General features: G+C 40.4%; 1 protein-coding gene across 2 annotated transcripts; it reads left to right on the top strand.

Moving 5' to 3' along the window:
- Nucleotides 1–1,519: 1,519 nt before the first annotated feature.
- On the top strand, nt 1,520–25,824 carry ATP1B3 (ATPase Na+/K+ transporting subunit beta 3). 2 transcript variants are annotated; one of them, XM_064720638.1, is made up of 8 exons: nt 1,551–1,805; nt 9,154–9,282; nt 12,756–12,863; nt 14,369–14,556; nt 15,314–15,364; nt 15,928–15,954; nt 20,304–20,390; nt 23,519–25,824. In XM_064720638.1, exons 1-8 carry the CDS (start codon nt 1,697–1,699, stop codon nt 23,687–23,689), a joined length of 870 nt encoding a protein of 289 aa, XP_064576708.1. In that variant the 5' UTR covers nt 1,551–1,696; the 3' UTR covers nt 23,690–25,824. The 2 variants fall into 2 exon arrangements, with proteins under 2 accessions (XP_064576709.1, XP_064576708.1); XM_064720639.1 differs by lacking the exon at nt 15,928–15,954 and having other exon boundaries at nt 1,520–1,805.
- The last annotated feature ends 1,836 nt before the right edge of the window (nt 25,825–27,660 follow it).

Below are 27,660 nucleotides of genomic sequence, written 5' to 3' on the forward strand. Positions count from 1 at the left end.
ACTGGAGCAGAGTACAAAAAGATTCCAATGTTTGAGGTTGTGCAGACTGGAGAGTTTTGGTGATGCCGGATAATACTGCTTCTTCTAATACTTAAGTTTACAATTTCTTTAATTTAAAAAAAATTAATATATTTAGCTGTTGATATGTCATTGCATAATGTAGGGATTGGTCATTCCTTAGAGACAATCTGTTTTTTTAAATCTATATTAATTTCCACCATTCTTTCCATCTACAACAGTAAACTTTACTGTTATTGAATCCATATGGTGCCCAGTCCAAAAAGATTGATATAGGTGCATTTTGCTGGCATGTTATTCCCTAATAGTGTAGGCTACCTATTTGAATAAACTGGGAAAAATAATTCAGCAAAGCAGATGTTAAAATGGAATGACAGTCAGTCTTTTGCTTGGTGACATTTAGAAGAAGAATAAAAATGGAGATGGCTTATTTCTGGCCTGAAATGGAATGTATTAGCTGAGCAGTGTGACAAGGAGTAATTAGTGAGTGATACGTTATTTTCTTTTGTTGTTCTACAGCCAATGGAATGATTTAGTTGATGTACTGTAACAGTAGAGACTATTGGAATCAGACGTTCAAGAGGCAAATAGGTTTATTCTATTTTATACTTTATGTTTACTGCTTTCTGGCAATATTGCAATCATTGTAATGATTTGAACTAACCATGCTGATAAATATGTAATTGCTCATAAGACATCTCTTAAATTGTGTGTTAAATTTTTAAGATGTAGTCTGGTGTAGCTTTTTCACTCGGGTTTGGTCTCTTGCTATTTTTAAGAACTGCTTTGATGTAGGAGCTCTCGTGTCACACGTGAGTTTTGCGAAGTCCCCAGTTAATGCCATTACCGCCGCTGGCTGAGAGCTCTGAGGGAGAGCACACTGGGGCTGGGGGTGCGCGGGGGCTGCGGCCGCTCCGCTCCGTACTGGGGAAAGAGAATTCCGGCTCCTGATCCGTGCCAGGGTAAATGGAGGCTGCTGCTGTGCTGCCAGCCGGGGGATGGGAGAGGGGCTGCGTGCTGTCTCACACGGACCTTCAGCAGCGCCACAGCAACGGAGCTTTGGAGCCCTTATGCTCCACGAGTCACCTTTGCATCAGCCCTTCTGTAGCATCTCGGCACATTCGTGTTCAGGGCGGTGCAGGATGGCGGGGAGTGCCGAGATGCGGGTTACACTTGCGAGCCTTTCCGCCCCCGGCACCTCTCTAAGATGGTTGTGCATCAGGGCCCGCCCCGCCGTGCAACATCCCCGCGCTGCACGGCCGGGCACATGCGGGGTCACGGGTGCCCGGAGCGGGGCTGGGAGGCGCCCGGTGGTGCCGGGGAGGGGGCCGGGCCGGGCCTGGCGGGCCCCGCGCTCTGCCCGCGCTCGGCGCTGCCGCTCGGCCAGGCCGGGCCGCGTGCCCGCAGCCGGGCGGCGCTGGCCGGCAGGGGGCGCGCGCGCGCGGCAGCGGGCAGCGCGTGTGGGCGGAGCGCGGCGGGGCCCGCCCGGCGCGGGGGCGCGAAGAGGGAAGGAGGGCGGGATTGGGGAAGGTCCCGGCGTGCCCGGCCCCCGCCCGCTCTCCCGCCGGGCGCCGCGGCCGCAGTTACTTAGCGGTTGGGAGCGGGCGCTGCCTGTGGCTTTCTTTGCCGGGGAGGGTCTGCTGCCGGAGTGCGCGACGCAGCCGCTCCTCGCCTCGCCATGGCTAAGGAAACGCAGAAGCCCTTCCGCCAGAGCATGGCCGAGTGGCGGCAGTTCATCTACAACCCCAACAGCGGCGAGTTCCTGGGGCGCACGGCGAAGAGCTGGGGTAAGGGCTGCCGTGGGGGACGAGGGCGGGGTGAGGCGAAGCCGAGGGGCGGCGGGGAGCGGGGCCGAGCGCGGGAGGTGGGGGTGCGGGGGCGGGATGCGGGAGGGCCCCCGCGGGGATGCGGGGACGGGATGCGGGAGGGCCCCCCGCGGGGATGGACTGGAGGGCCCCCGCCGGGCTGAGGGGACGGGATGCGGCAGGGTCCCCGCGGGGATGCGGGGGCGGCGCGCACCAGGTGAGGCGGCCCCGCACGGTCGCGGCGGCGCACGCGCCCCGGTGCCCGTTACAACCGCCGGTCTAAAAATAGCTCCGTCCGTGACAGCGGGGGTGGGGGTCGGGGGAAGGGGGAGTTCCCGGGGCGCGTCCCGAGATGACTCAGCGCCCGCCCCGCAACCGGTGCGGGCCCGTGGGCTCCTCTCCCGCCCGCTCTGCCGGGGGCTCCCCGGGGGCCGCCGCGGTGCGGCCGTGACGGGTTTCCGCCGCGAGGTGCGGGCCGGCCCCGCCCGCGGCATCGCCCGCGCCGCCCGCAGCCTGCGCGTGCCGGGGCAGCTCCCCCGCGCCGGCCGTGCCCGCGGCCCCCCCGCGCTCCGGCGGCGCACGGAACCCGGAATGAATGAGCGCGGGTTGCCCGTGTGCTTGGAGCCGCGCTTCGGGAGAGGAAAGGAAAATCCCCAACCCCCCTCCCCAAAAGTTCATGAGCCCCAATTCCAGAAAGTGATCGTTGTGTGTGGTTGTGCGTCATCGTGCTAAATTTGTTCCAGCGTAGGGCTTCTGGGCCTTTTATTTTCTTAAAGGAAGCTTTAAATGAAGGCTCTCCAATAAAGCCTGTGAAGGCAGTGTTTATTTTCCTATTTTCAGGTAGTCATCCTATTGCTTTCTTCTGAGCTGGAAAGCATGTTATCGTAATCTGGTTTCTTCCAATAAAAATATTTTGATTTTCCGAGTGTGTTTTCTCATATTAAACAGTTGTACAAATGCTTAATATTAGGATGTTTCTTCAGTCCTCATGGGACATATTTACTGACTTCAGAAAATGCTGCGTCTCCTCCCAAAACTTGGATGTAGTTGGGATACTTAATAGTTGTGCTTACAAAACCAACAAGGCTCTCAGCGTGGTGTGAAGGAACAGGCCAATACATCCTTGGCCTTGACACGATCTCAATGAACGCTGATGTTGAAATAGCGAGGAGGAGCTTTAGGCGGCCAGTGCTTGGAGTGTGCTTTCTCTGCCGTGCCAGTATCTCCTGTCTGTCAGGAGAGGGCCCGAGCTCTGACAGGAGTTCCCCTCCATTCAGATGGAAATAAGAGCTTGCAGCTACTCTGCCAGTTGAATAGCAAAGGATAGGAAATTTCCACTATGCTGTTGTCTAGTGATCTTTCTGTACAGGCAGGTTTCCTCAAGTGCGTGGGCTGGGTGTGTGGATTGCAGAAGTCTGGCTGTGTCATGAGTCTGAGCTGCACAGACTGTAGATATGTTAGAAATAGCTTGCAAGTTTTTTGTTTGTTTTTTTCTTTTTTGAAGTGGAAGATGAAACCATCTTCTCTGTTTAAACCTATCTAGTGGGATAAGTTACCTAGGATGTTACTAGTTCATGTTAGACCAAGGCCAATAGATAATATTTGAAGTTGAGGTGATTTAGTTGGTAACTGAGTTTCCACAGTTGCTTGAGAAAGTATCTACAGACAGTAAGAATAATTTTACTTCCTTAAGAAGAAAAATGCTAACTAATAATAGTTATAATAACTACTTATTTAGTAGTTTAGGTGATTGGCATGTGGTTACTACTGTGTACCATTTCTTCAACCAAGTCTGGGCATTAGGAAGTGAATGTTCAGAATCACCATATTTTCAGTGTTTTGTTTGTTTTGGCATTCCATGATTAATATACTGTGCTTATTTAGTTTAATTATAATCTGACTATTTTGGGGCGTGGTGTGTGGCTTTCTGTTTAGTTTAACTTTTTGATGGCAGGACACTAAGTGGGTTGGCACAGAAGAATATGCAGGGTTAGGTCTCCTGCTCCTGCAGTCGAGGTGTGAGCTGAGAGCTCTCTCACCGACTACAGTTGCTTTTCTGTTGCTGGTTTCTGGGCTGAAAGGCGAGGACACAGGGGAGGGGAGCTCTGGTTGCCAGCCTGCTGGGTTGTCCTGTCTCCCGGGACAGCACGATGAGAATTCAGCTGGCTCTGGTTCTTCTGTGCGTATTTCTCTTGTCTCAAGACAGCTTCCTCACAGAAATAAGACAGGAGCAGTAGAGAAGCCCTTTAAGTAATTATTCACAGTATGTGCATGTTTTGCCTAGTCTGACATAGTCTGGGGGGCTTATGTAAATGGTAACTGCAGGGCAGTGATTCTCTGTGAATGCCAATGCTGTGGCATTGGAGGACTCCTCTATCTGCCAGTTCCAGTTCAGGGTTAGTGAAAAGATCAGACACAAGTGATTCTGTAGTCATTTGTCATGTAACAGAGGTTGCAATTTAGAGTTTGGTAAAGAGTTGCTTTTTACACCTTGGTGAAAACTGGATAATATGTCTCCTGCAGAAAAAAATTGGATTTTCACCTTATTTTTTTTTCAGATTTGAGGGCTACTTCAGTTTGAATCTTTCACAAGTTGATACCCAAACCTACACACACTCTCCCCCAAACTCTTCTATTTTTAATTACTTGGCATAGTCATTTGTTGTATTAAAAGAGACAGAAAATACTGGGGAAAACTGCTGATTGAGGCTGTGCTGTTGTCAGCAGCAAGGCTGAGGGGTGCCGATAGTCCTCGAAGAGGTGATGGGAGCGAGGGTGGCTCTGGGCTGCAGCCACGTTTAATCGGGTGGAGCAGAGCAAGGAGGGCTCGGCCGGCTGCGAGCAGGAGGAGGATCAGCCTCAGTCTCTGCCTGTGAGGGCGAGGTGCTGCAGGGATGGAGTGAGGTCAGCAGGAACGGCTTGTGTTGAGATGCTCACTGCATACTCTGGTGTGTGCGTTGTCTTACAAGGCAGTTAATTCTATTCACATAAGCTTAATAACAAAGTAATTTGTGCCAAAAAAGAGGGGCAATATAGCCTCTAGCAGTACTTCCTCTCTGCATCTCATGTCAAGGTATTTAAGCCTTTCTGTAAGGCTGGTTGTGTCAGGGTGTTCGAGGTAGAGGTGGCATTGCCTTGAAGTGCACAGAAATTAGGCCCTACTGAATTTTCTTTTGAATGCTTAGTTGTATTTTTTGGTGCACAGATTCCTGGTTGTAACTACAAACAAACAAAGACCCACCAACCAAACCCAACACCTCATTTCTGGGAAAGCTTTCCACCGTGTCAATGGAAACACACTCTTGTTGGCCACCATGACAAAGGATCCTGCTTTGCTTCTTTTTTTGTCTTCACTGGTTGGAATTCAGTGAAGACAAAAAAAGTGCTGTCAGACTTTTAACTGCTTTTCTGACATGGTTATTCTGTCTTCTTTATTGGTGTTTTGAGCAGAGATTTACTGTCATTTAGCTTTCTTCATGAGTAGTGTAATATTAAACATTCTGGCTTCACTGTCTGCCATTGCAGTAGAGCATTTTATTTTCCTTGGCTCAGAGCACTCTGAAAAAAGGCATCTTGCTTTGTCTTGTAACAGATACCAGTATGCTCTAGTAGTGCAGTAAGTATATTTTATGGTGATGGTGGGATGGTCTAAATTCTTAATCATGCCATTAGACCCTGGCTTTTTGGATTCTTTGCAAGTGTTGCACTTGACAGTTTTTATTGTCTCCTGAGGTGGAGCCCTGGCTTATCTTATTGTAACATAAAATATAAGGTGGGACTGAGGTTGTATTTCTAACTAGTCTTTTTCTTCCTCCTTCTGCTGTCTCCCAAATCTGGAAAACAGTATTTCTTGAGTGTCCAAGAAAAAAGATTGAAACATGGTTAGTGATTATTTCATGTGTATAGTTAGGTTAAAGTATATGCAAAAGATTTCAGGTTGACTAAAACTCCTTGATGTTCCTGGTATCAGTCAGTAGGAAGATCACTCGAGTGTTTAAATCCCACTTGTTAAAGATTCTGAAGGACAGTCATGCAGGTGATAGGATCAGTGCAGCATGGAATCCAACAAACTATAAAAACAATTTGATTTTTGTTGTTGCAGGTAATGTTGTATAGTTGCTACCCTGTTTGTGGGAGTGTTTGTATTGATACCTTTGTATATCTAACTAAGCATTATGTACAGGTAGATTGGTCAGTCTGGTGTATGCCTGAGTTTTCATTGCTTTTGCCATGTAAAGTTTGGAAAGCTTGTATTCCATGGAAGTGATGGCCAGGTATGTGATAACTTGCATTCACCAGAGTCAGAAATACTAATTTGCACAGTGGAGAAGTGTTTTGATTCCTGCAAATGAATTCCAGGTAATGACAGTATGAACATGTTGGTTCAGAAATTGAAGTCTTCCAGATTTGACTTGCTTGTTGATGTGGTTAGGATGTGAAGAAATGGTTTTGGTGCTGTGATGCCTTGCAAAAAGAAAAGCAAACCAAAACAACTAGGTGAACTGTAATGCAAAATTTTGGGTTTGAGTTTTTCTTGTGTTATCATTTTGGTGTATGAGATGTTGTACAACAATTGAATTGGGTTGCATGTTAGCTGTGGAAGCTGGACTTTGTTAGGAGGAGATATGGAAGATAGCTTTTCACTGTTGCTCGGGTACATCTTGTTTCCTGACAAGAAATCCAGTGTTATGTGAAGTTATTTTGGCAGAGTTTCTTGACAGGTTATGGCTTGCTCTCTGTGATTAGCTAAGGATAATTAGTACTAATAGGCTCACAAAGAGCAGCTTACTCAGTTTGGAGCGGTTGGAAGTTGCAGAGGGGATTTTTGTTGTTTGTTTTTTCCCTCTTTTTAATGTGGCAAAGTAACGTAAATGGGTCAGTTGAGTGGTCAGCGTTCTGCAGTGCGTTTACAAGCTGTATTAAAATAAAGATTAAACTTTGTTGGGCTGGGGGAGGCTAGTGGAGCTTCAGGGCCGTGAGTACAAACAGCCTTTCCAGCCGAGCTCTGCTGCCCATCCCTGGTGGCTGGGCTGCTGCTGGAGGAGTGGGGCTGGGGGGTGCTGCTGTCCCTGCAGTCTCCATCATGGAGTGGGGACCCCTGTGAGCCCTGTCCTGGTGCTCCCTCCAGGCTGAGGGCGGTGCCAGCCCTGCCAGCCCTGCTGGGGTGAGGGGACCCCACGGGGGAGAGCTGCCCCTGGGGCGCTGCCCTGCAGGGTCAGGAGTGCCGGGGATGGGTGCTGCTGGCCCAAGGCAGGGCTCTTCCTAGGGCCACGCATTCTTAGAGCTGCACTCCGTGCTGCTCTGAGTGCCCATGTTATGCTCATCAATGTTTTCCTTTTCCCATGAAGTTTGGCATATTGTTTTAGAAATTAAATACAAGTGTATTCTGAAATAACTTCCCTGGTTTTCCTAATTTTACTCTACTTGCCACAGCAGCTGCTTGTCTTACATGTCAAATTCTTCTGTTCCATTGGGACTGTTTGGTGAACATCTCGCTCACTTGATGGAAAGTGTACTGTCTAGGGAGTTTGAGGGAAGTATCCACTAGTTGATTAACTTGTATGGATCAAAATGAGAGCTGACCAGAGGTTTTGTAAGGGAGCTTTTTTGTTTGGTTGATTTTATAATACCCAGAACACAGTGGATATTAATCAGAAGATCCTCATTGTGCTTTAAATCCAGTTAAAGCAATTACAAGCTTTTAGGTAAAACACATTGCTGCTGTGCCAAATACAGATGCAACTCTTGTAATGGCTTTGTTGACCAGAATTTGTTTGGTTTTATGTTCTCATTTTAGCAGCTAAATAGCTTCTAAATAACCTTAGCAATCATTCGCAATAGATGTCCAGCTGTCTTGTTCATTATAGAGTAGTCTTGTTTTTGTGTTTGCATACTTTGCTACTTCTAATTGCTGCATAGAATCTTACATCTTGGTGGTTTCAAGTGTATTTTAAATAACTGATCATTTTCAGGTTATTGCAGATTGGTAGGTATCTTCATCAATGTGTCAGATAGAAAACTAAAACCAAATGGAGAATCCACTGACATTCAGCTGGTTGCTGTTGAGAACTTTACTTAGCGTAAAGAATTTGGAAACCATGTCATTATTTTAATAGATGTACACAGAATTCTTTTGGGAAAAGTTAAATGGATGCTTGGATTTTTAGCAGTCATGGGTTTCTGGGTACCATACTACACTAGAGACTATTGTAGTGCAAAATGCAAGCATGATTTGTGGGACAGCAGCCAGGGCTTAGGCTTCCTTCTGTCTTATTCTAGTGGACAGTACATAGCACTGGGGTACAGTTGTGTTTATTTTTGCTCTTTTCTGTGAAAGGTTAGAAAGTTCTGCACTTGGTTCTGTCAAGTGTCAGTGGTAGGATGTTGCATAATGGTTTTGAAGTACATTTCTTCATACCCAAGTTGCATATCTGGCTTCTGAGAGTGCCTTTATGGCTAGAATATCCAATAAAAATTGAATTTGTGTTAACATTTGGTTATGTTTTTGAATTAGAATGGTCTTAAAGATGGCTCTCAGTCCAAGCATCCAGTCCCCTCAGTACTTTTAATAGCTCCCATTCTTTTTGACAAATTCTCTGCATATGTCCTTAAACCTGTCTTAAAACAGAATCCCACACATTTATTTAGGTTGGTATTGAGTGCTCAGTTAGTGAAACAAGTTGAAGCTGGTAGTAATCTGTGTATTTGGTGAATTTGGTGGGGTTGCTGTGTCCCTGGGGTAGATTGGTAAAGCAGGTGTGTGTGTGTTAGGCTGGATGAATCTGGAGAGAAGGCTTGGTTTGTTTCCAAACACATGTGGCAAAAAGCACTTTCACCCTGAGAAAGTATCTTGTAACTGGACGTGTGTGAAGAACTACTCTTGTGTGGAGTTCCCTCAAATATCAACTATGTTATTAAAGCAACAATTGCTTCCTCCCCGGTCTGCATCTACTGTAATAATTTTATCTTTCCCTCAGTTCTTTCATCTTCCCAAGAACCAGATACAAAGCTAAAACTCTAGTAAACAAGTGACAGTTTATTTTTTTCTAATGCACTGCTTAGTAATTTTTGCTAGCTTTCCTGTATAGCCTGAAGCGTGGTTTTTAATGCTTCTGTCTTAAAAATAGAGATGCCAAAATGGTCTATAAGCTTTAAGAAACAGAAAGTATTAAGAAAACCTCTTTGTTTGCATTATTGTGCACTGTGCATTACATATGTCTGCTAGGGGCATATTTATGACTGCAAACATTGTATTGCTAATTTCCCATTTCTGATTTTCAAAATAGGTAATGGAATTAGATGAAATGTAATTGTATCATTTTCTTTACAGGATTGATCTTGCTATTCTATCTGGTATTCTATGGCTTCCTAGCAGCACTGTTCACATTCACCATGTGGGTTATGCTTCAGACCCTGAGCAATGACATACCCAAGTACCGGGACCGCATTTCTAGTCCAGGTAACGCTGTATTTATTTCTTCATTAACCTCTGCCTGCTTTAACAACTGAGTTTCATTTGAGAGCTCCTTTGAAGTAATGAACCTCTTATGGGAAATCATCATTATTCAGTTGCTTGCAGGTTGCAAAGGTAAAACTCAGTGTAAGGCAAGTTCTGTATGTTTATAGCATAAATTCAGGCAGTAGCTTTTTGTCTGGGTTTTTTTGCTGAATTTTGCTGTTTTTTCCTTTAAGCTCCTGTCAGTTGAATTTGTCATGTAGACCACACTTTTGCCTGCAGATCCACACAGCATGCTGATGTAGAAGCTGGTTTATAATTTAATCAAATTGCTGTAAAGCTGCTTTAAAGCAGTTCTCTTGGATCAGATGGAAGGCCACCTCGATTAGTGTTTGATACTTTGCAGAAGGTACAGGAAGGCTCTGCTGTGGGTGTGATCTGCTCAAGAGCATGTAAGGACTGTGGGATAGAGGCCTTTGCAGAGTTTTTAGTAGAGCATTAGATAGTTCCCAACTGACATGGGAAGTCTGTGGATTTCAGGGATTGTAGGGATAGGGATCCACTGGAGTAAGGGCCCTGTTTATGATGAAGCTGAGTCCATGTAACCCTGAAAGTGCTGTCCTGCTTCCTTTGTGTGCTGCCCTCCTGCCTCGCTGTTGGCTGCTTCAAGGAACTCATTGTTTGTTAAAATAAACCAGCCCTGTACAAATAAGAATGAGTAATAAGGTGGTTGTCTTCACCAATATAATAATATATGGGGGGAAGTAAGACAATGTTATTTTTTAAAATACTGTTTTCCTTTTGTTGAATGCAAGACTCTTAAAATGGAACATCACCTTGCAGCTGTATCCACACTTAAGATGGTGCAGTGATCTTTGTGGAGCAAGCTGCAGTTGGGCCAGTATGAACAGAATTTGTTTTGGTGTAGTGTTCTGGCTTCTCTAACAAGTGTCATATTGTAAGGGATTTTGAGGATTTCTGCTGTTTTTTCAAGCTAAGAATGGACTAGATGCTCAAAAGAATAATTTAAAAAAAACTAGAAGAAAAATGAAGGAGGGAAGAAAAAGGTGGCTTAGTTGACCATTTCTCCCCATTTCCATTGTGTCTGTTGTGGCAGTCAGAAGCATTGTAGTGGATGAAGCTGTGGGTAGCTTAATGTTTCTTCTCTCATGTAGTTCAGGGTATTAATTTTCCTTGGCTTTGAAATAAGTCATAAGGGATGTTTATTTTTAAAAGTATATGCTGCATTAGGTTTTTAATTGAAGAATTCCTGTAACATTTCTCAATTAAATATCTTTATTAACCATGTCTTTAGTAACTCATACATTAAAGTTAATCAAGTTGCTTGTTTCTGTTTTAATGTTTCTCCTTAACTCTGTTGTTTTTCATTTGCAGTGAGACATGTAATGTTCCTGGCTGTAAACTTAAATTCTTTTAAAAAACCTAAAATCTACACACAAAACCTGGATGCCGTAGGTCAAAGGTTCTCCTCTTACATTAAATGTACTTGCAAATCTCACAATTGATTTATTTTATAATTGACACCTGAATTGCTTTGTACACTGGGATATAATAGTATAAATCAAATCCAGATGATTTTAAAACCTCTTTTGTTAAATCCCTCCTGGAATTGTAAAATAATGTAATCTCTTCTACAATCCTAGATGTGATCCTGTGCTGAGGCTGTTAATTCTGTTCCTCTAGAAGTGCTCAAATCCTGCATTTCTCACAGTCTATGCATCAGTCCTTAAAATAGCTTCTGCTGTAGAATTTATACCATAGTTTTTAGGCAGAATGTAATCCACTGGAAGTGGAGCAGTCCCCTCTTCATGGGATGTTTCTGACATTCTCCTGAAGCAGTAAATCTCTTCAAATTATTTTTTCCTTCATTGATGACTAGTTTAGTTATTTTGTCATATACCCTTTGAAAAATACCATTTAAATCCTTCATTTACATTATAGTTTTGTAGATAATAATCTCTTATCCTCTGAAAGCTTCTAATGTCTAAAACCCCTCCAGTGATTTTTCAGCCCTGCTACTAATTGCCTTTTTATTTTGTTGAATCCCAGTTCACTGTGAAGGCCAGAAAATTACTGTAATGGTGCAGAGTTGTCTGCAGTCAAAATATGGACTGTTAGTCATTAAGGCCTTTACTTGATGGCTTCCATGGAAATAATTTAACTGCTGTTATTGCAAAAAAGAGGATTTTTGATTTATTTGGAATCCTATAAAAGACCTAGAATAAAATACATTAACTTGTATCTGTTTGTTTTTTTTTTAAACTGAAGAATATTTGTTGGTGATGAGTTTCTAGTATAGATGTTTATTATTTGCAAGTTGCAAGTATTTGTAAATAGTTTGTGCCTTTGGATGAGAAGCTTGGCCATTTCTGTAGGTAAATCCTTAATAGACCTGGGCTGCTGAAAAACACTCTTGGTATACTTCTCTGAACCTTACTGTGATGGTTAACTACAGTAGCCTAACTTTATCTTACATTCTTAGATATTCATTTTTTATGAAGATGTCCTGTTTTTTATTTTTTTTTTGTTGTGGGTGAAGGGGTGTTGCCCTCAGGTACCTGTGGCCCAGGCTGGGTGTATCAGTGTTATCCCTTTTGCTTTCACCCGCTCTGGGGATTTCTGAGAAATCCCTGAGATGGAGCTCTGCAGCTTTCTGGGAGGCAGGGCCAGCTCAGCTCACTTTATTGCATGGGTGCCTTGCCCTGGGTGCAGCCTCTGTGATGCACGGCCGGTGCCTGCTGCAGCTGTGGGTCTGCCCAGAGCCCCAGGGCAGCAGGAGGAGCTGGAGCTCCCCAGGACACCGAGGGGCAGCGCTGGAGCCTTGGCTGAGCCGTGCCCTGTGAGGGGCTCTGTCAGTGTCTCCTGTTCCCCACGGCACAGGGGGCACCTCAGCTTTGTTAGAGCAGGTGGAGGAGAAGACTGAATACTCATCTGACTTGTCTGTTTTGACTGGGGTAACTTTCAAGCCACCTTTATGTATAATCGAATTTTAATTTTTTTTTTCTGGGTTTCTGTGAGAATAATACAATCATAGCTTCTCTGTGTATTGCCTAAAGCTTCGGACTGTTGCTTGAAGTGAAGGTTTTCTGGGTGTGCTTTTGGGTATTTTTTCAATTATTTTTAAAGCTTAACTTGCTGAGTGTGGAAAGTGGATCAATAAAAATCTTTGATTGAAAGTGATTAAACTGTTGATTTTGCTTTTCCTAATCACTTGGTTTGGTTTGTGAATTGCAGTTGTACATTGGGTTGGATTTAAATGTTAATTAATGTAATGCTGATTTTGATTGCTGGCTTCAAACACAAAGTACCTTCCAGTACTGTAGAATATAGGGGTAACATTAATGTTTCTTTACAGATAATAGACATTTTCCAATTTATGGATGCTTGAGTAAGGGTTAGAGTGGTGAAGGAAAGATAAGTTGCTTAGTTCCTAACTTAAACTTTTTCTTTTTAAGGACTTATGATTTCACCAAAGCCAGACACTGCATTGGAATTTTACTTTAATAAGAGTGACAGCCAATCATATGCAGAATATGTTACTACACTTCAGAACTTCCTTGAATGTAAGTTACTTACAATTGCCCAAGTAATTTAGGGGTCTTAATCTTGAGTACGTGATTTCATTTCTTGCTTTTAGTTACTAATTGCCAGTGGAGACTAATGCAAGTTCAGGGTTACTGTAGATATGTGAGTTATAAAAGTCTCTATTTTACAGAAAATGGTGAGTAAAATGCCTGTATTGGACAGTGAGCATGAGAAACAGTGCAGTACATAATGGGGAGTTTTGGGTGATGTGGTTATTTAAAAATACTGTAAGATGTAGAAATTACGTATGCCAAAAGAGTTTAATTTAAAATAACATAGGCCTTGTATTTGGACACAAATACAAGACCTATGTTATCTGATTAGTCTCAATCTAAATGATTTGGTAACTGGGTGAGAGTACTTTAGTCTGAAGAACTTAGGTGTCTCTTTGAAAAATGAGGCACACAAAGATTAATTGCAATTTATTGATTTTTCACTCTGATACACAGTATTTACACACAAATATTGAAACACTGAATTTAGAACATGAAGAAAAGCTAATACAGGACAAATCTGAAGGGTAGAAAAATCACTGGTTTGTCATACATTATTTTACTTGTGTGCCTATATGTACACTTATTCTAATAACATGGAAATCAGTTGAAAATATTAATAAGTTTAACCCTTCAGAAGTTCTAAGTCAGAATGAGGAAGGTGCTGTGAAATCTCACCTGTGTGCATGAGTTGCTTTGTTAGCTCCAGCTATGCTTGAATCTCTCCATATTCAGTTTTGGTGCCTACTAAAAGCTTCTGTGAGTAGGCTTTTCTTTCAGAGCTCTGCCGGGGGTTCCTGAGAGCAATGCTGCATTTCATGACTACCTGCCTCTCCTGCACTTCTGTGCTCTTGCATCAGGATGAACTTTCCCTTTCTCCATTTTACCTCATTAGCTGGGAGCTGCAGTGTAAGGGAGGAGAAGAAACCACAAAGTGTTTTAAATGGAAGTCATTTAGCACTTGTGACAGTGTGCTCTGTGCACTTCAGAAACACAAGAAAGTGAGAAACAACTTGAGATGTTAGTATAACATAAATTATACAAGCTGATGTAATTGTAGAGGCAGTTTAATATTAATTATTGGAATACTTTCAAGTTTCCTGTTTGTTTGTAAAAGAAACATGTGCAAAGGGAAAACTGGTTGAGTTTCCAGATACAAACAATCAAGTTTTTATTTTAATACATTATTGGCTTAGCATATGTAGTTAGTTTATGTACAGAAATTCATGAAGTTGTGATTATTGTTACAATTTTAAAAGCAGGAAAGCATTCATTCTTCTGTAGTACTCTTTTATTCAAGTAAACTGCTACTTGTCTGTGGGCTTTGAAAAAGTGTTTGTTAAGATGGATGTAAGATACAGTGCTCTGAAAATACTTCTTTGAGGAAACTCTTAGGGAAGTAACAAGATAATTATTTATATAGGCATCTGCAGGCTTTGGCTGGTTATGTGCTTTATAGCATTGATTTCCAAGCTGTTTTTGTTTCATAGCCTATAATGACTCCAAGCAGTCCCAGAACATAGACTGTGCCCGGGGGAAGATCTTTGAGCAGAGCGAGGCTGCTGTTAAGAAGGCTTGTCGCTTCAACCTCTCGGACCTGGGGCTCTGCTCTGGCAAGGAGGATCCCAATTTTGGCTACTCCAAGGGAACTCCCTGCGTGCTTGTGAAAATGAACAGAGTAAGTGCCTGCTTATCTTGTAGCTCTTAGTACAAGTGCTCCCAGCTACTGCTGTAGGAAAAGATTACTGTGGAAAGGACTGAAATGTGTGTTCAGTTTGCTACTCAAGATACTTGCATTTCTTTAATAGTGTAATTCACTGAAACATTGAGCAATTCCAGAGAGTAAGCTTTTTAAGCATTCTAATACTTACCAGTATTGGCTTAGACAACTTGAACCAAAATATCTGAAACTTGTTTTCAGAAGTATATTGTTCTTTGCTTTTACTTACTGTTCTCTGAAACAGATTCTAGACCACTCTGCAAAGTAAAGTGTTGTACTTCATGTCTGTGTTCCAGAACTCTAATGTAATAACTCTAAGCTAGTGCATTCTGTAACTCTTAAACTATGAAAGGTGAGGAAAACTACAATGTATTTGACTTTTCAGTGATGTCCTGTTACTGATTGGTGAATGATGTACCTGTTACTTGAATTGCTAATTGGTTTGAGCCATTAAAATTACATGCTAAATGTAAAATAAGAAAGCAGTACTTTCTGTTACTACTGTAATTATTTTGAGTTAACTTGAGTAAACTATTTAATTTAACGATGCTTTAAATCTTAGTCCTAGTTTAAAATTGTGTTCAGATGAAAATTACACTAGATACACTTATTCCCTGTATGAACTCATATTTAGTGAGGGGAAAGTTCAATTTCAGTCTGTAAAAATTGAAAGTGGGAAAAAGATCTGTAAATATTTTACCTTTGTCTCCTTTAGATAATTGGATTAAAGCCTGAAGGAGAGCCACAGATACAGTGTACTCCTAAGGTCAGTTCAGAATGTAAGAAATAAATGTGTTGTTGATTTTCCTTGTGATTACGATGAATAATGAAGTAGTTTATTTCACTCTTCCCTTCTTCTTAGAGATTTTGTACTTTTGTTTGTGTTTTTCATCTTACTGTATGTCTCATTTAGTTTTAGTGTCTTTAATTTCTTCAGTGTACCTATAGAAACATTCTTTGGTTGTTCTTTCATCCTTAGATGTTTGAACTACCTGATTTCGTTTAGATTTGAGGAAAATGCATACATGTGTATTTGTGGTCTTGTTTATTTATTTATTGTGAGTTATATTTTGTTTTCCCATTTCATAACCTCTATTTTTATTTTTTCTCCATGCTGCAAGTGCACCTTAGACAATTTTATAAATGATGGGTAAGACAACTGTGTGTGAAAACTAATGTTACCACTCAAGTAAAAGTTGCCTTCAAATGAAATATCAACTACTTATAATAACAGCTAATCTTTGCATATTTGTTATGTACCAATGGATTTACACTGAATGTTTTATTGCAATTATAATAATTACTTTGACTTATGGGTGTTTTTCCTAGACTTCTTGGGGAGCAGTGAAAGAGTTGGTAAGTTTGTAGCTTGAGCAAGGGGCAGAGTCCTGGCTTTTAGCTTCTGGTGACTTCTAAAGTGTAGGCTGGGAAATATTAGCAGTTAATGAGACAAACACTTGTAAGGGTTTCTGCCTTGATCCTAGGTACCTGTGGTAGGCACAGATTTTAATACTTTATTTTTGTTGGGTCTTTGAAAGTTTTGATCTCTCCAGGACAGCCCATAGCAAGCAAAGGTGATTCTTCCTCCTGCTTGAGACTGATTTGCTTCCATTCACAAACCCCACATTCTCTTGAACAGAATAAAGGAATTAAGCTCCTTCTACTAGTATTCTTTTTTCTTTGACTTGTCTAATGTATAATTTTTTTGCAATGTGATATTCCAAACTAGATAAAAGTTTGCCTCTAGCTGAGGTATTGTTAGTGGCAGCATTTCTCCCTTTGTGATCACATTGAAAGTAAGGTGAATTTGCTGTTTGTAATACACTAGTCTTTAATTGTTTTACTATTTAAATCATTCTTCTGGTTATTTCACAGTCTGTATTTGTAGATGTGATTTCTCAAAGTTCACAGCTTTGAATTTCATAGGGCTGTTTTTGGCCCTCCTCTGTCATTTTTTGTGATCATTTGAATGGGATCAAGTTCTTTGAAGTGTTTTGCACTACTTAACTTGGTGCCATCAATGAATGAACTTGGGTTTGCCTCTCAAGTCCTTACTGAAACATGGAATAGGATTCAGAGCAGTCATCTCCATTTCCACCAGAAATGCCTTGTGAAGTGTTGAGTACTAATGTTCAAGTGATTTACAAAATATTGATGGATGGCAGTCCTATTTTACGATCTATTTCTTCCACTTCTGTCTATGGATGCTCTATGAGACAGTAGTAAAAACTATACTAGACAGATACTTCTTCTTACCCTCTTAACTGATTTCACTAGCAAAACAGTAAGCTTGATAACAACTTGGTTGATCATGGTGGCATTTTTTGCTGTTTTTTTACCCTTTGGGATACACAGAAGTGATTTGTGTGTGTTTTCTTGCATCTTCTTTCTCTAAGTACCAAGTTCTGCTATTGCATCCTCTTAAATTTTTTGTGATCTTCACAAGTGTGATGGGTATGATTTTTACAATTATTCATCTTAGTAGTTCTTTGGTGACTTCCAGGGAAGTATTTGTCAGGTTTTGCTACTTTGAATGCATCTATTTTTGTTAGCCTATTCTCACCCTAGCTCATAATAATTTACTTGCTTAGGAAAGCTTAGGTACCAGTTAGAATTGATCCTGTAGATTTACTGCTCACTGCTTTTTATCTCCCTTTCATCTTTGTTTTTAAATATTTCTTACAATTAAGACTCACAGAGTGGATAAGGTTGGATGGGACCACAGTGGTCATCTGGTCCCACCTCCCTGCTCAAAGAAAGTTTATCCTAGAACCCATGGATACAGAACTGTTGTATCCAGACAGTTCTGGAATATCTCCAGTGAGGGAGACTCCACACACTCTCTGGGCAGTCTATTCCAGTGCCCAGTTACTGCCCAGAAAAAGGTTCTTCTTCATGCTCAGATGGAACTTCTGTGCATCAATCCTACATCTGCTGAGAGCCATTTGGAGAAGTGTCTGCCTGGACATAGCACACCATCTGACTTTTAGATGGTATTTTTGCTTTTACAAGTCTCTCAAATACAAAATTTGTTCAGTAGCTTCAGTCTGCACATCCTGCCAGTCTTGGCCACCTGAAACATCATTTTAAGTTTTTCAGTGTGAAATTTGTGTTATTCAGGAATTCTTCTGTGAGGTGAATCTTCTTTATTCTCCCTGCACTTTTTATATGGTGGGGTTTTTTAATGGAAAAATTTCAGAGTCAGCACACTTATAGCTGGGGATGCTTCCCCCTGTACCCTCATGTAGTGAAGCTGTCATCACTGTAACTTCTGCAGATGAGGGATGTGAGTATTTGCAGTGTCAGACTCTCATTGCAGCTGGTTCTTCCTCCTGCCCCCTGTAGGAACTAATCTGCTGCAGTGTTGAGAATCCCCAGAAAGAGAAACAAATCAACAAAAAGATTCTGCCTCCAAGAAGATCAGCATTTTAGGTCTTTAGTTTGGGGCCAGAGTTGTGCAGTTTCACAAGTGCTGGAACATCTTGCAGTGTTTATTTCAAGTTAAAACAGCCTTTACTGAAAACTGGTAAATTTCATGGGGTGGTTTTTTTTTTGTTTGTTTGTTTTTGTTGTTGTTTTTAACTAGAGAAAAGAAAAGCCTTAATTCCAAAATGCATCTTTTTCTGCTCTTTATTGACCATCCTGACTTCATGTGAGGTATCACTTTGTGGTTGACAAGAATGAAGAATGGCTGTATGAATGACATTCTGTGTGCCTTGCTTTTGTCAGCATACTCAGGATCTGAGTTAACTTGCTTTTTGTGATAGAAATCTGTTGTTCTACAGTTTCTGCTAATGAATACTGCTCTTTATCTTCTCCATTTCTTCTTCTCAAGTCATTATAGATCATTCCTTCCTAAATTATTTCCTTGGGTCTTTCTTATATTATTTCTTTAGCATATTATTTCAACATCTGGTAAACTCTTCTTTCTAAACTAGTCTTAATTAAGACCCAGTTAGAGATGGAAGTCTGTCTGTCCAGCTACGTTGTCCAATTTTTAGATTTGCTGACTGTCAGCAGCTCTTTGTGGAAACTACATGATAAGCAGAAAAAGTGACACTCACTAATGGACAGATTCTTGAAGTTCTTCAGGAAATGCAGTTTATTTAGGTGTTTTTTTAGTTTTTTGCTTTTATTTAATTGTGTAGGGATATTAATTAGGATTGCTTATTCAGGAATATGTGGAACCCCCCCGGCAGTTGCATTAGATAGGCAGCTGCATGTCCCAGAAGCTCCCTGCTCCTGCACTGAGAGCCTAATGCATAGATTTAGTGTATAGTGACTGCATGCATGCCTTGTGTCCAGCTGCTCCAGAAAGCACTACTCCTGTTTACTTTGCCTATGTTATTCCATATGCTGATTATTTAACCATTATTTCAGCAATATATTTGAAAAGTAAGTATTTTCAGCTGCATGAGCTTTAAATAAAGAATAATGGTGAAAATCAACATATTCCTGCTTAATAGTTATACACAAGCTCAAGGTCCAAAATACTTAATCAACTTATATTAATGATTGCAGTAATTTAGACTGCAAAGGAATGAGAATGTGGCTATATCCTAAAAAATTACTGTATGCTGTTTTGAGGAGGTGAAAAGAAGGTAACCTTGAGCTGTGGCTTGTTCTTAAATATGTTTTGATCTTACTGCAGTTGTCTTCTGAATTTTGTAGGGATCTGTTTAAAATTACAGCTGTTGTATATGGTAATACAGAAACAACAATGAAACTTGCTAATTAATTTTGAACTTGTGAATTACATGGAACAAATAGTGATGTTCTGAACTTGCATTTAGCATTTTGGGGTGGTTGTTTTAATGACATTTCTCTTGGTAATAGTAATAAATTAATTTATTACAGAAGGTTACAGATGTGGGCGTTTCCTAGTGGTATAAAGTTGGAGCAGCTTGTTATTCTGCCAGGATATACAGTCTTGAAGAATGTTGTGTATAGGGAGAGGTGTTTATGTATTGCTATACTGATAACCTGTGTCTGGACAGCTCCATCATACAGACATATTTTGTATATTTTATGGTTTGACTGACTCCTTAGTCAGAAATTAGGCAGCAGCTTTGTAGGTAGCTTATTCTTATTCCAGGATTTTAGGTTGCAGGGGCCAGTGGAGTGGTAAGGCCTGCATCTGTATACATTGTTCCTCTGAGGTGGTGATACAGCTCCGGCAGCATCACCATTTTAACAATTTGGGTTTCTTCATATCTGGCCTGTACTTGAAGGATAGAGGGCACCTCATGTTAGGAATGACACTGTTACAGAGAGGTGTCTGTGGTTCTCTGGTTACAAGCTTGAGAGGTTCAAAAACCTGGCTTTAAACAGCACATGATTGACAAAAACTGCCCAGGCTTGCTTGGAGATACTTGGGATTTAAATTCTATATGGGGGGTTGGGTTGTTAAATTACTGGTTACAATGAACATACCCCCTTCCCCATTTCTTTGACTCATAAGTGTGAAGGCAGGCTGTCTTTGACTCGACTGCTAATTTAAGTACTGCTCATCCTTACTGCAGCAGATGTGTGCAGCATGTGACTCTTTGCCAAAAGAAATCTGGTTTGAATTATTTTGAGTTTGTAAGTCAGTTGTCTTTTTTTAGGTTTCTTGCAGTTCATCATTGGGTTATCTTTTTAATTTGGTGTTCATTTTTATGCAAGCAAATGTTAATTTCTGCTTTCCTTGCTGTCTGCAATTACAGGAAGAAGGCATGGTTAGCATAAATTATTTTCCTCGTGATGGCGCAATGGACTTGATGTACTTCCCGTACTATGGGAAAAGCTTGCATGTAAGTATCCCTTAATGATGGTCTTCACTTTGTGTTCTGTTTCTGTGTGCATTTCCAGTTGCTAGTAGCAGATTAATTCTGAAGTTTGAACTTTGTAATGAGGTGCTGCTAAGGAGTATTGCAGATGCAGACATTGCACGGTGCTCGGAGAGGCTGAGGCGTGCTTTGGCAGCCATGAACAAACTGGGCATTGTCCTCATGGAGAGTGGCTGTACAGCAGCAGTCTGGAGAGCCACTGCTCTTTTTTGCTCATTGAAGTCTTTTGGAGTCTTTTTGACTGCAGGGACAGGCAGGAGAAGTAAACTGTCTAGATGTTAAATACACTTTCTAGTAGTTAATCCTTGGTGTTTCTGTATAGGATGTTAAGCTCATAAGCCCTTATGGTGTTGTTGATTATATTTTTTGTGGCTCTGCATGCTATACTTTCTATTTGCCCTGTTTCATAAAGGAGGACTTCAATGCAGCAGATACATTTGGGGTTTTCTAAAATTGTTGTTGTAAAAACCCTAAACTCACTACTTTATGAACACAGTACATGTAAAATTAAAACTCCAGTTTTTCTTTTGAAATATTTTCTTGCATCAATTTGTGATCACTGTATGCAGAAAATCTGTACATTCTATAAAACAGAAAATCATATTGCCTCGTACTGACCAAGTTATTTAGTCTACTAAACACTGTTCACCACTGAAGAGAAAGGTACTTTTTCAAACATAAATCTATTAGATTCATAGTGTACCATGGTGAGTGGTTGTAATTACACCAAAGTTATTTTTGTATCAAATTACTCCTTTCTCAGTTACTTTTCCAGTGTATTCTATACTTGCAGCAGTTCCATGACTTTTTTTAACCTCCCATGGCTTTTACTAATGTGGAAGGAGCTTTTTTTTCCTTCAACATGTGCTTTCATGTTACTTCTGGGTAATTCTGTATTTTCCATTTTTTTGCTATGTTATGAATTGGTACCCCATTTAGGCATGCAAATTAAAGAGAGATTGCCTGTGCTTCCAACAGCTGGAGTTGGTACAGACTCTGTCCTGTTCTTGGAATGAAAGAATAGGGAAAGAGAGCACTGCTTCCCTAAGAAATGCAAAATACAGCATCTGTGCATCTTGACATGTCAAGACCCAGTTTGTACCAAGGATGGGATGAAGAGCTTTACTAACAAAATTCCCATCTTGCTGCTATACTGATGGAAAATGGAAGATTATGAAAAGACACTAATGATAGGCAAAACACAGTGCTGTTCCTTGCTTGAATTAGGTGATTTAGAAAAATTTTATTTAATTATTATTTTTAATGTTCTTTTTCATATGGAACAGGGGCTTTGGTTTTAGGCATTCTTGCTTATGTAAGGCCTAATTCTCCTAACATTAGCATAGTGAGAAAAAGAAGAGGCAGTAAGAAGAGTTGTGGGAAGTTTGAGTATTTGCATCTCAAGGGTCTGGATCAATTGCTTGGCTCTGCAACAGAATTTTTATATTATATCGGTGTGGAACTGTTAAATTACTTTATTCTGTCAAGGAGTTAAGAAGATTTGAACAAACTTGCTGCTCTTGTTCAGGTGGGAGCCAGAAAAATACTAATATTAATATCTACAGTTTTGTGGTCCAGAGTGGTTCTTGTCTTTTGCTGCTTAGTACAACGAGCCCAACTCTGACCTTGGGGAATGTTCCCTTTTTCAGATGATCTGACATAGTTAATGAGGATGCTGCCTCTCTTCCCTCCTCCTGCAAATTTTATACTGAGTAAAAGTCCATTCTGGTATCATCTCTTTTAAAAACATAGAAATTTGTGTGCCCCTTTGGAAAAACCTTGATGGTGAGAAGCCTTCTCTCCCTGAGGAAACATCAGAATTTTAGTTCTGAGTTTTAGAAAACTCAAAGTGTGGTATCACCCTTACAACTGAGAAGTTTTGAGGGAGTCTTGCCTAGCTGCATTTCCTCCCTCCCAGTCTGAAGTTTATGGGAGCACAGGAAAATTTCTGATCTAGTAAAACCATTATGCAATGAAAGCAGCTACTTCAGTCTGTTTCTTACTAGTACTTTAATATTAAAGATTTTAGCACATCTACTTCCATGACATCATCATAAATGAGACTTTGAGTATTCTCTAGTGTAGAGAAGATAGCCTAAAACCAACAGAAATGTATTTAAGAGTCTTTTAAGTTGATGAGGATGGAAAAACACAAAATTTTGTTCAATTAAAATTCAAGGTTTATACTTACACAATACTGTAATGTTGTATTTAGTCCACTGACTTACATGATTTTTTACCTGGAAAATAATTTTGCATAATCATCAGTCAGCAGTACTGACCTAAAAATATTAATAAATTATGGAAATGCTTCATGAACATTGCATAAAATGCTGCCTTAACAGGGTATAAGCTCTTATTTAATTCATAGGCACTTCACAAGAGAATGAAAGTTCTTACTGAATTGGATGTGAGGTACAATATTGGGTTGGCAAAAGAATGGAATTGATTCTGCTCTCATTCTTAAGTTTTAATTTTTACAGTAGTCACAAGTTGTAATTGTTCCACCAAATATAACCGACCAGGAAGGATGCTGTCAGGATGTTCAAGGAAAGGTTTCTGTATAAAGCTTTGAAACAGATAACACCTTTCAGAATGGTTTGTTGCTGAAAAGGTAAATGGGATAGGGGAGAAGGGAAGCTGGTTTGTTAGTATTTGTTGAGCCAGGCTTTTGGAAAAAAACCAACACTTTAAACCCTGGTAGAAAAGTTGTGTTCTGTAGCAGATTACATGCACCCTGCCAAACAAACCCAAAACAAGCCGAAGAGTGGAAGACACTGATTTCTGAGGTTCTGTCATTGAAGGTTTCTCAAAGAATTGGAACTAAAAATGGAACTAAAAAAGTAGAAATTCATATTCATCTTGAAGATACTGTCTGTGACTCAAATGATGTTGAATATATTAGTTAAGAAATGCTATGAAGAATGTATTTCTGACCTGGGAAAATGAAGTTTCTTACCGGAATCAGATTGGACTTTGAAAAGTTGGGTTCCTAATTAGCTTTTTCTTAACTGTTCTGACGGATTAAATGTTAATTTAATGCCAACTTACTCTGATCTCTCAAACATTTCCCCCCTCTTTCTGTTTCCTAGGCTCACTATTTGCAGCCTCTAGTGGCTGTTCAGCTAGCCATTGCCCCCAACGCTACCAAAGAAGAAATAACAATTGAGTGCAAGATCCACGGCTCACCTAACTTAAAAAATCAAGATGACCGTGACAAGTTCCTGGGACGAATTGCCTTCAAAGTCATGATGTCTGAATAGCTGGAGTAAGCTCTCTCCACCAAGTAAATGTTGTGTTGTCTGTTTGTATCAGCTGGACATGCCATTCTAGGATATGAGACCACCTTGAAGAATGTTAAGGTGGTTCATGGCGTTCAGGGTAGCATAATAATATGCTTCCAAATTGTATGTTTAAATTCCCTTAAAATAAATGCCTATCCTGCTTTTTGCCTGCCCTGTTGGAACAGTGTACAGACTATAGTTATGTCATAGGGACCTGTAAATAGCTGTTTTCAAACACATAATAATGGTGACCTTTGTCCTGCTCTAAAATGTGGTTTTATCCTCCAAGTGAGTGTCTCAAGCTTAATGTGCTGTGCTCTGTAAATATTGTATTGATTTAACACTGGTTTAACTGTCATATCTCAATGCTGACACAGTTAGAGGGATAAATAATAAATGGTACCTGATTGACATAGTGATTTCTTTGTAAGAGTAAACACCTCCAACATAAATCGTGTGTGTGGGAGTGGGTGGGTCAGTGGATGGATGGCTGTGTGGAGATGCCTTAAATTGTAGACTGGGTGGCGTGGGAGAACTGAAGTGGTGGATTTTAAGAGTTGGTATGAATATCTGAAAGTAAGTGCTCAACTAGTACTTTCTTGTGCTTGTCACTGTGCAAGTATTGTGTACATGTAATACTTGGTATAGAGTTTGGTGTTCTAGCTGAGGAATTGAACCTTTCTTTGTGTTGGTAATTGCTTGTAATATGTGGAGCACAAATAAAATCTACAATATTTTGAAACTTTTTAGTTCAGAAATATCAATAGAAAACAATTTAAATAGTTTAGGATCCTGGTAACAGTTGTACAACAGAGCTGCTTGAAAGAAGTGGCCTCACTATTGTGGGAATAGGCTTTGATTTTCCAATGAAAAAAATTCTGGAAGAACCTCTGTTTAAGGAAAAAAAAAAGGAAAAAGAAAGGATTGTCTTGATTAAACATTCATGTTTAATTTATATATCTGTTTTGTCGCATCATTTTAACATCTCACGTCTTCATCTGCTCTTTCATCTTGAACTTTCTATGTATTTCATCATCATCCATTAGAAAATTGGTGTCATCAACTGCTTTGTAGAAATACCTTGTTGACTTGGGGCTCGTTACTTGCAATGTAACTTAAAGTGCAGCTGCTAAAATGACCACAGCCAGACTGGTTCACTTGTGACTGCTCACTGAGCCAGGCTGGGCCATGCTATTGGGCTGACTTGGGCTGACATGCAATTTATATTACTCTTCCCCAAGGTTTTTGTGTCTTTCAGTCTTGGGGGGGTGGGCTTGAGCTCATGATTCACATTTTGATGTCTTCCCAATATTAAAGACCACAGCAAATCTGCATTTGTGTAAATACCTGTATGTTGTACTAGTTAGGCCCAAATTTGTTACTTAACTTTTATACCTAATTATTACAGTGGTTTTTAATATTTTATTTAAACAAATTAAATGAAGGATTTCTAAAATTCAAGATCCAGTCTTAATGCCCTGCTTTATGTTTGGGGCCAGTCTAAGCCACATTAGTGAAAAACTTTTAACAGCTGTGCAAGCCTACACTGATGCACAGTTGAAGGAAGCTGCTCTTAATGGGACTTGAACAGTGTCTTAAACCTCATTAAAAATAGATTTATATTGATCTGATACCATTCCGCATGCTTTTTGTTGTCTACAAAAAAAGGTTGTTGTTCCTACAATAGGCAATGAATATTTTTGTAATAATGGCATGCATTAATACTGAATGAGATGTTCTTTCAAAATATTCCATTACTAATGTTTTAAATGATGCACTTTTAGAGCTGGGATACCTGGCTTCTTGAAGATATGACTAATTGCTTCTCCATGTATTAATACTGCCTGAAAGTATTTTAATAGTTGTGAGGGACCTTAAGTGTAGATGTTGCATCTGACAATGAAAAGGACTAGCTTCATGTAAAAACTTCTCACATTTGTGTTCACTTAGGAATGGTAAGAAGTTCTGGAGAAACACTCAGTTTTCAAATGAGCTTGTTTTTTGCAACAATTTCTCTTTTGACTTATCTTGTCTATAGACAAAGCATGAAATGGCAACTTTTCACCAGCACTTTTCAGACAGGTAAAACTCAATAAACTTCTGTTCTCCCTAGATTCTGTACAAGCGTTTTTTGTTTTTTGGGGTTTTTTTTAATTTAAACATGTAAAGATTGTCACTTGGGGGGAGGAGGGGAGAAAGAAAAAAACCACAACTTTTGGAAGGGTTCAGCTATCAAAATAAGCATGTAAATAGTATGTGAGTAGTAAGTCTAGTGTTAAGCAATTTAATTAAACTGAACTATTTCTAATTTTTATTTCTTTGTCTTGAGTAGGTGAAGGGTACAGCAATTATCTGTAAAGAGGTGTACAGACTATTAGGACAGGGTAAAATTACCATTTTCCTTCATATGAACTTCAGAGTAAAAGTTTCTTAGCCTTCATTTTAAATTATGAATAAAGATTTAAATTAGCTACCATGTAGCTGATTTGAAAAATCAGAAACCTGAAATGTTTAACTTTTATACTGGGAAATTCTTACTAGGTAACTTTTAGTGCCTTCAAATGTGGAGCAAGGGCCTTTAATTTCAAAGGTGTAAAATGGCCACTGTGTGTGTCCAAATGAGCTGAGGTTCCTTCTCCTTGCCATGCCCCACTCCCCCTGGCACCCCCCAGGTGAGCACACACAGGGTCACAGGGGAGGCTGAGGAGAAGCTTGTCCAAGACAAAATGAGCTGCAAGGCTTTATTTACATCCAGCCTGCAGAGGGTGAGGTGATCCCTTGAGGACAGATGCCATTTAGCACTGACCAGTAATTACTTTCAGCTGGGGATGATGCTGCTTGTGGAACAGCAGTAAAGAAAACTCCTTCCTTTTGTACTGAAATGTCTGCTGTAGAAGTTCCCCAGCACTGGAGAGAAAATCTGGATGGAAATTGAAAGTAGAAGGAAGAGTTGTAGACTAAAGGAGTTGTGAATCAGTATGGAAACAAAAACAAGAGTGGGGAGGGTGGGTATTGTTTTTTGTGTTTTTAATCCCCTGCACCCTGCCTCTTTCTCAGTAGGAGATTTGGAAAGGAAAAATATATTTCTCAGCACCAAGTCCTGCTGAATGATTTCATACAACTCTTTAAATGCAGTGTTCTCAGGAGCCTGGTACTGAACCTGGACTTGCCCTATTTAAGTTTACCTCTCTGTGAAGTTCATTCATCATTATTTTTGGAGAGATTGAGTTAAATAGAGCTTGAAGTGGAACAAGAACTTTGCATCAGAAGGTACACTTTGGTCTTCTTAAAAAATGAGGTAGGTCGCCTGTGATGGAGAAAACTGCATAATTTAAGGGTTTCTGGAAAAATCCTAGATGCTAAGAGTATGTGGGCAGCTCTGAGTGTGGATTTAAAAACCACAGAATGCTCAAAGCTTTAATCTAACAGATTTTTGCAAGTATTCAGAGCTTTGACTTCCCTTCTACTGTAAAAAGCTCATGGTCATCAATGTATTTGGAGCAAAAAATTTTCATATTCAAGTATAGAAAGTTTACTTAGCTGTGTATATTATGTGTTAGAGAGGATTATCTTATTTTGAATTTGCTTTACACTTGTATGGAACAAAAATGTGTCCTTCCAGTACCCAAATGTTATGTGACTTGTGAGCATATTTCTGTTTTTTCTGAGCTATTTCTGTTTTTCTGACACAAGAGAGCCCCTACAGTGATAACTCCTCCAGGGTTTATTGTCCCTAACAAGGTCTCTCTTAAACCTGCTGGGCTGCAGATTCTAACCTCAGAAACTGCCACTTCACTTCTAATTACAAACAACGGGACAGATGCACTTAACACCATAAATATTTTAATGGCTTTTATTTAGTACCAAGTTCTTTTAACATTTTAAGCGTTCTTGTGAATGTGAAAAAGCTTTAGTAGTGTTAGGTCCCAGTTAGTAGTTAGGTTACATTT

This window comes from Zonotrichia leucophrys, chromosome 9 (assembly GCF_028769735.1).
Source record: "Zonotrichia leucophrys gambelii isolate GWCS_2022_RI chromosome 9, RI_Zleu_2.0, whole genome shotgun sequence".
Classification (NCBI taxonomy): domain Eukaryota; kingdom Metazoa; phylum Chordata; class Aves; order Passeriformes; family Passerellidae; genus Zonotrichia; species Zonotrichia leucophrys.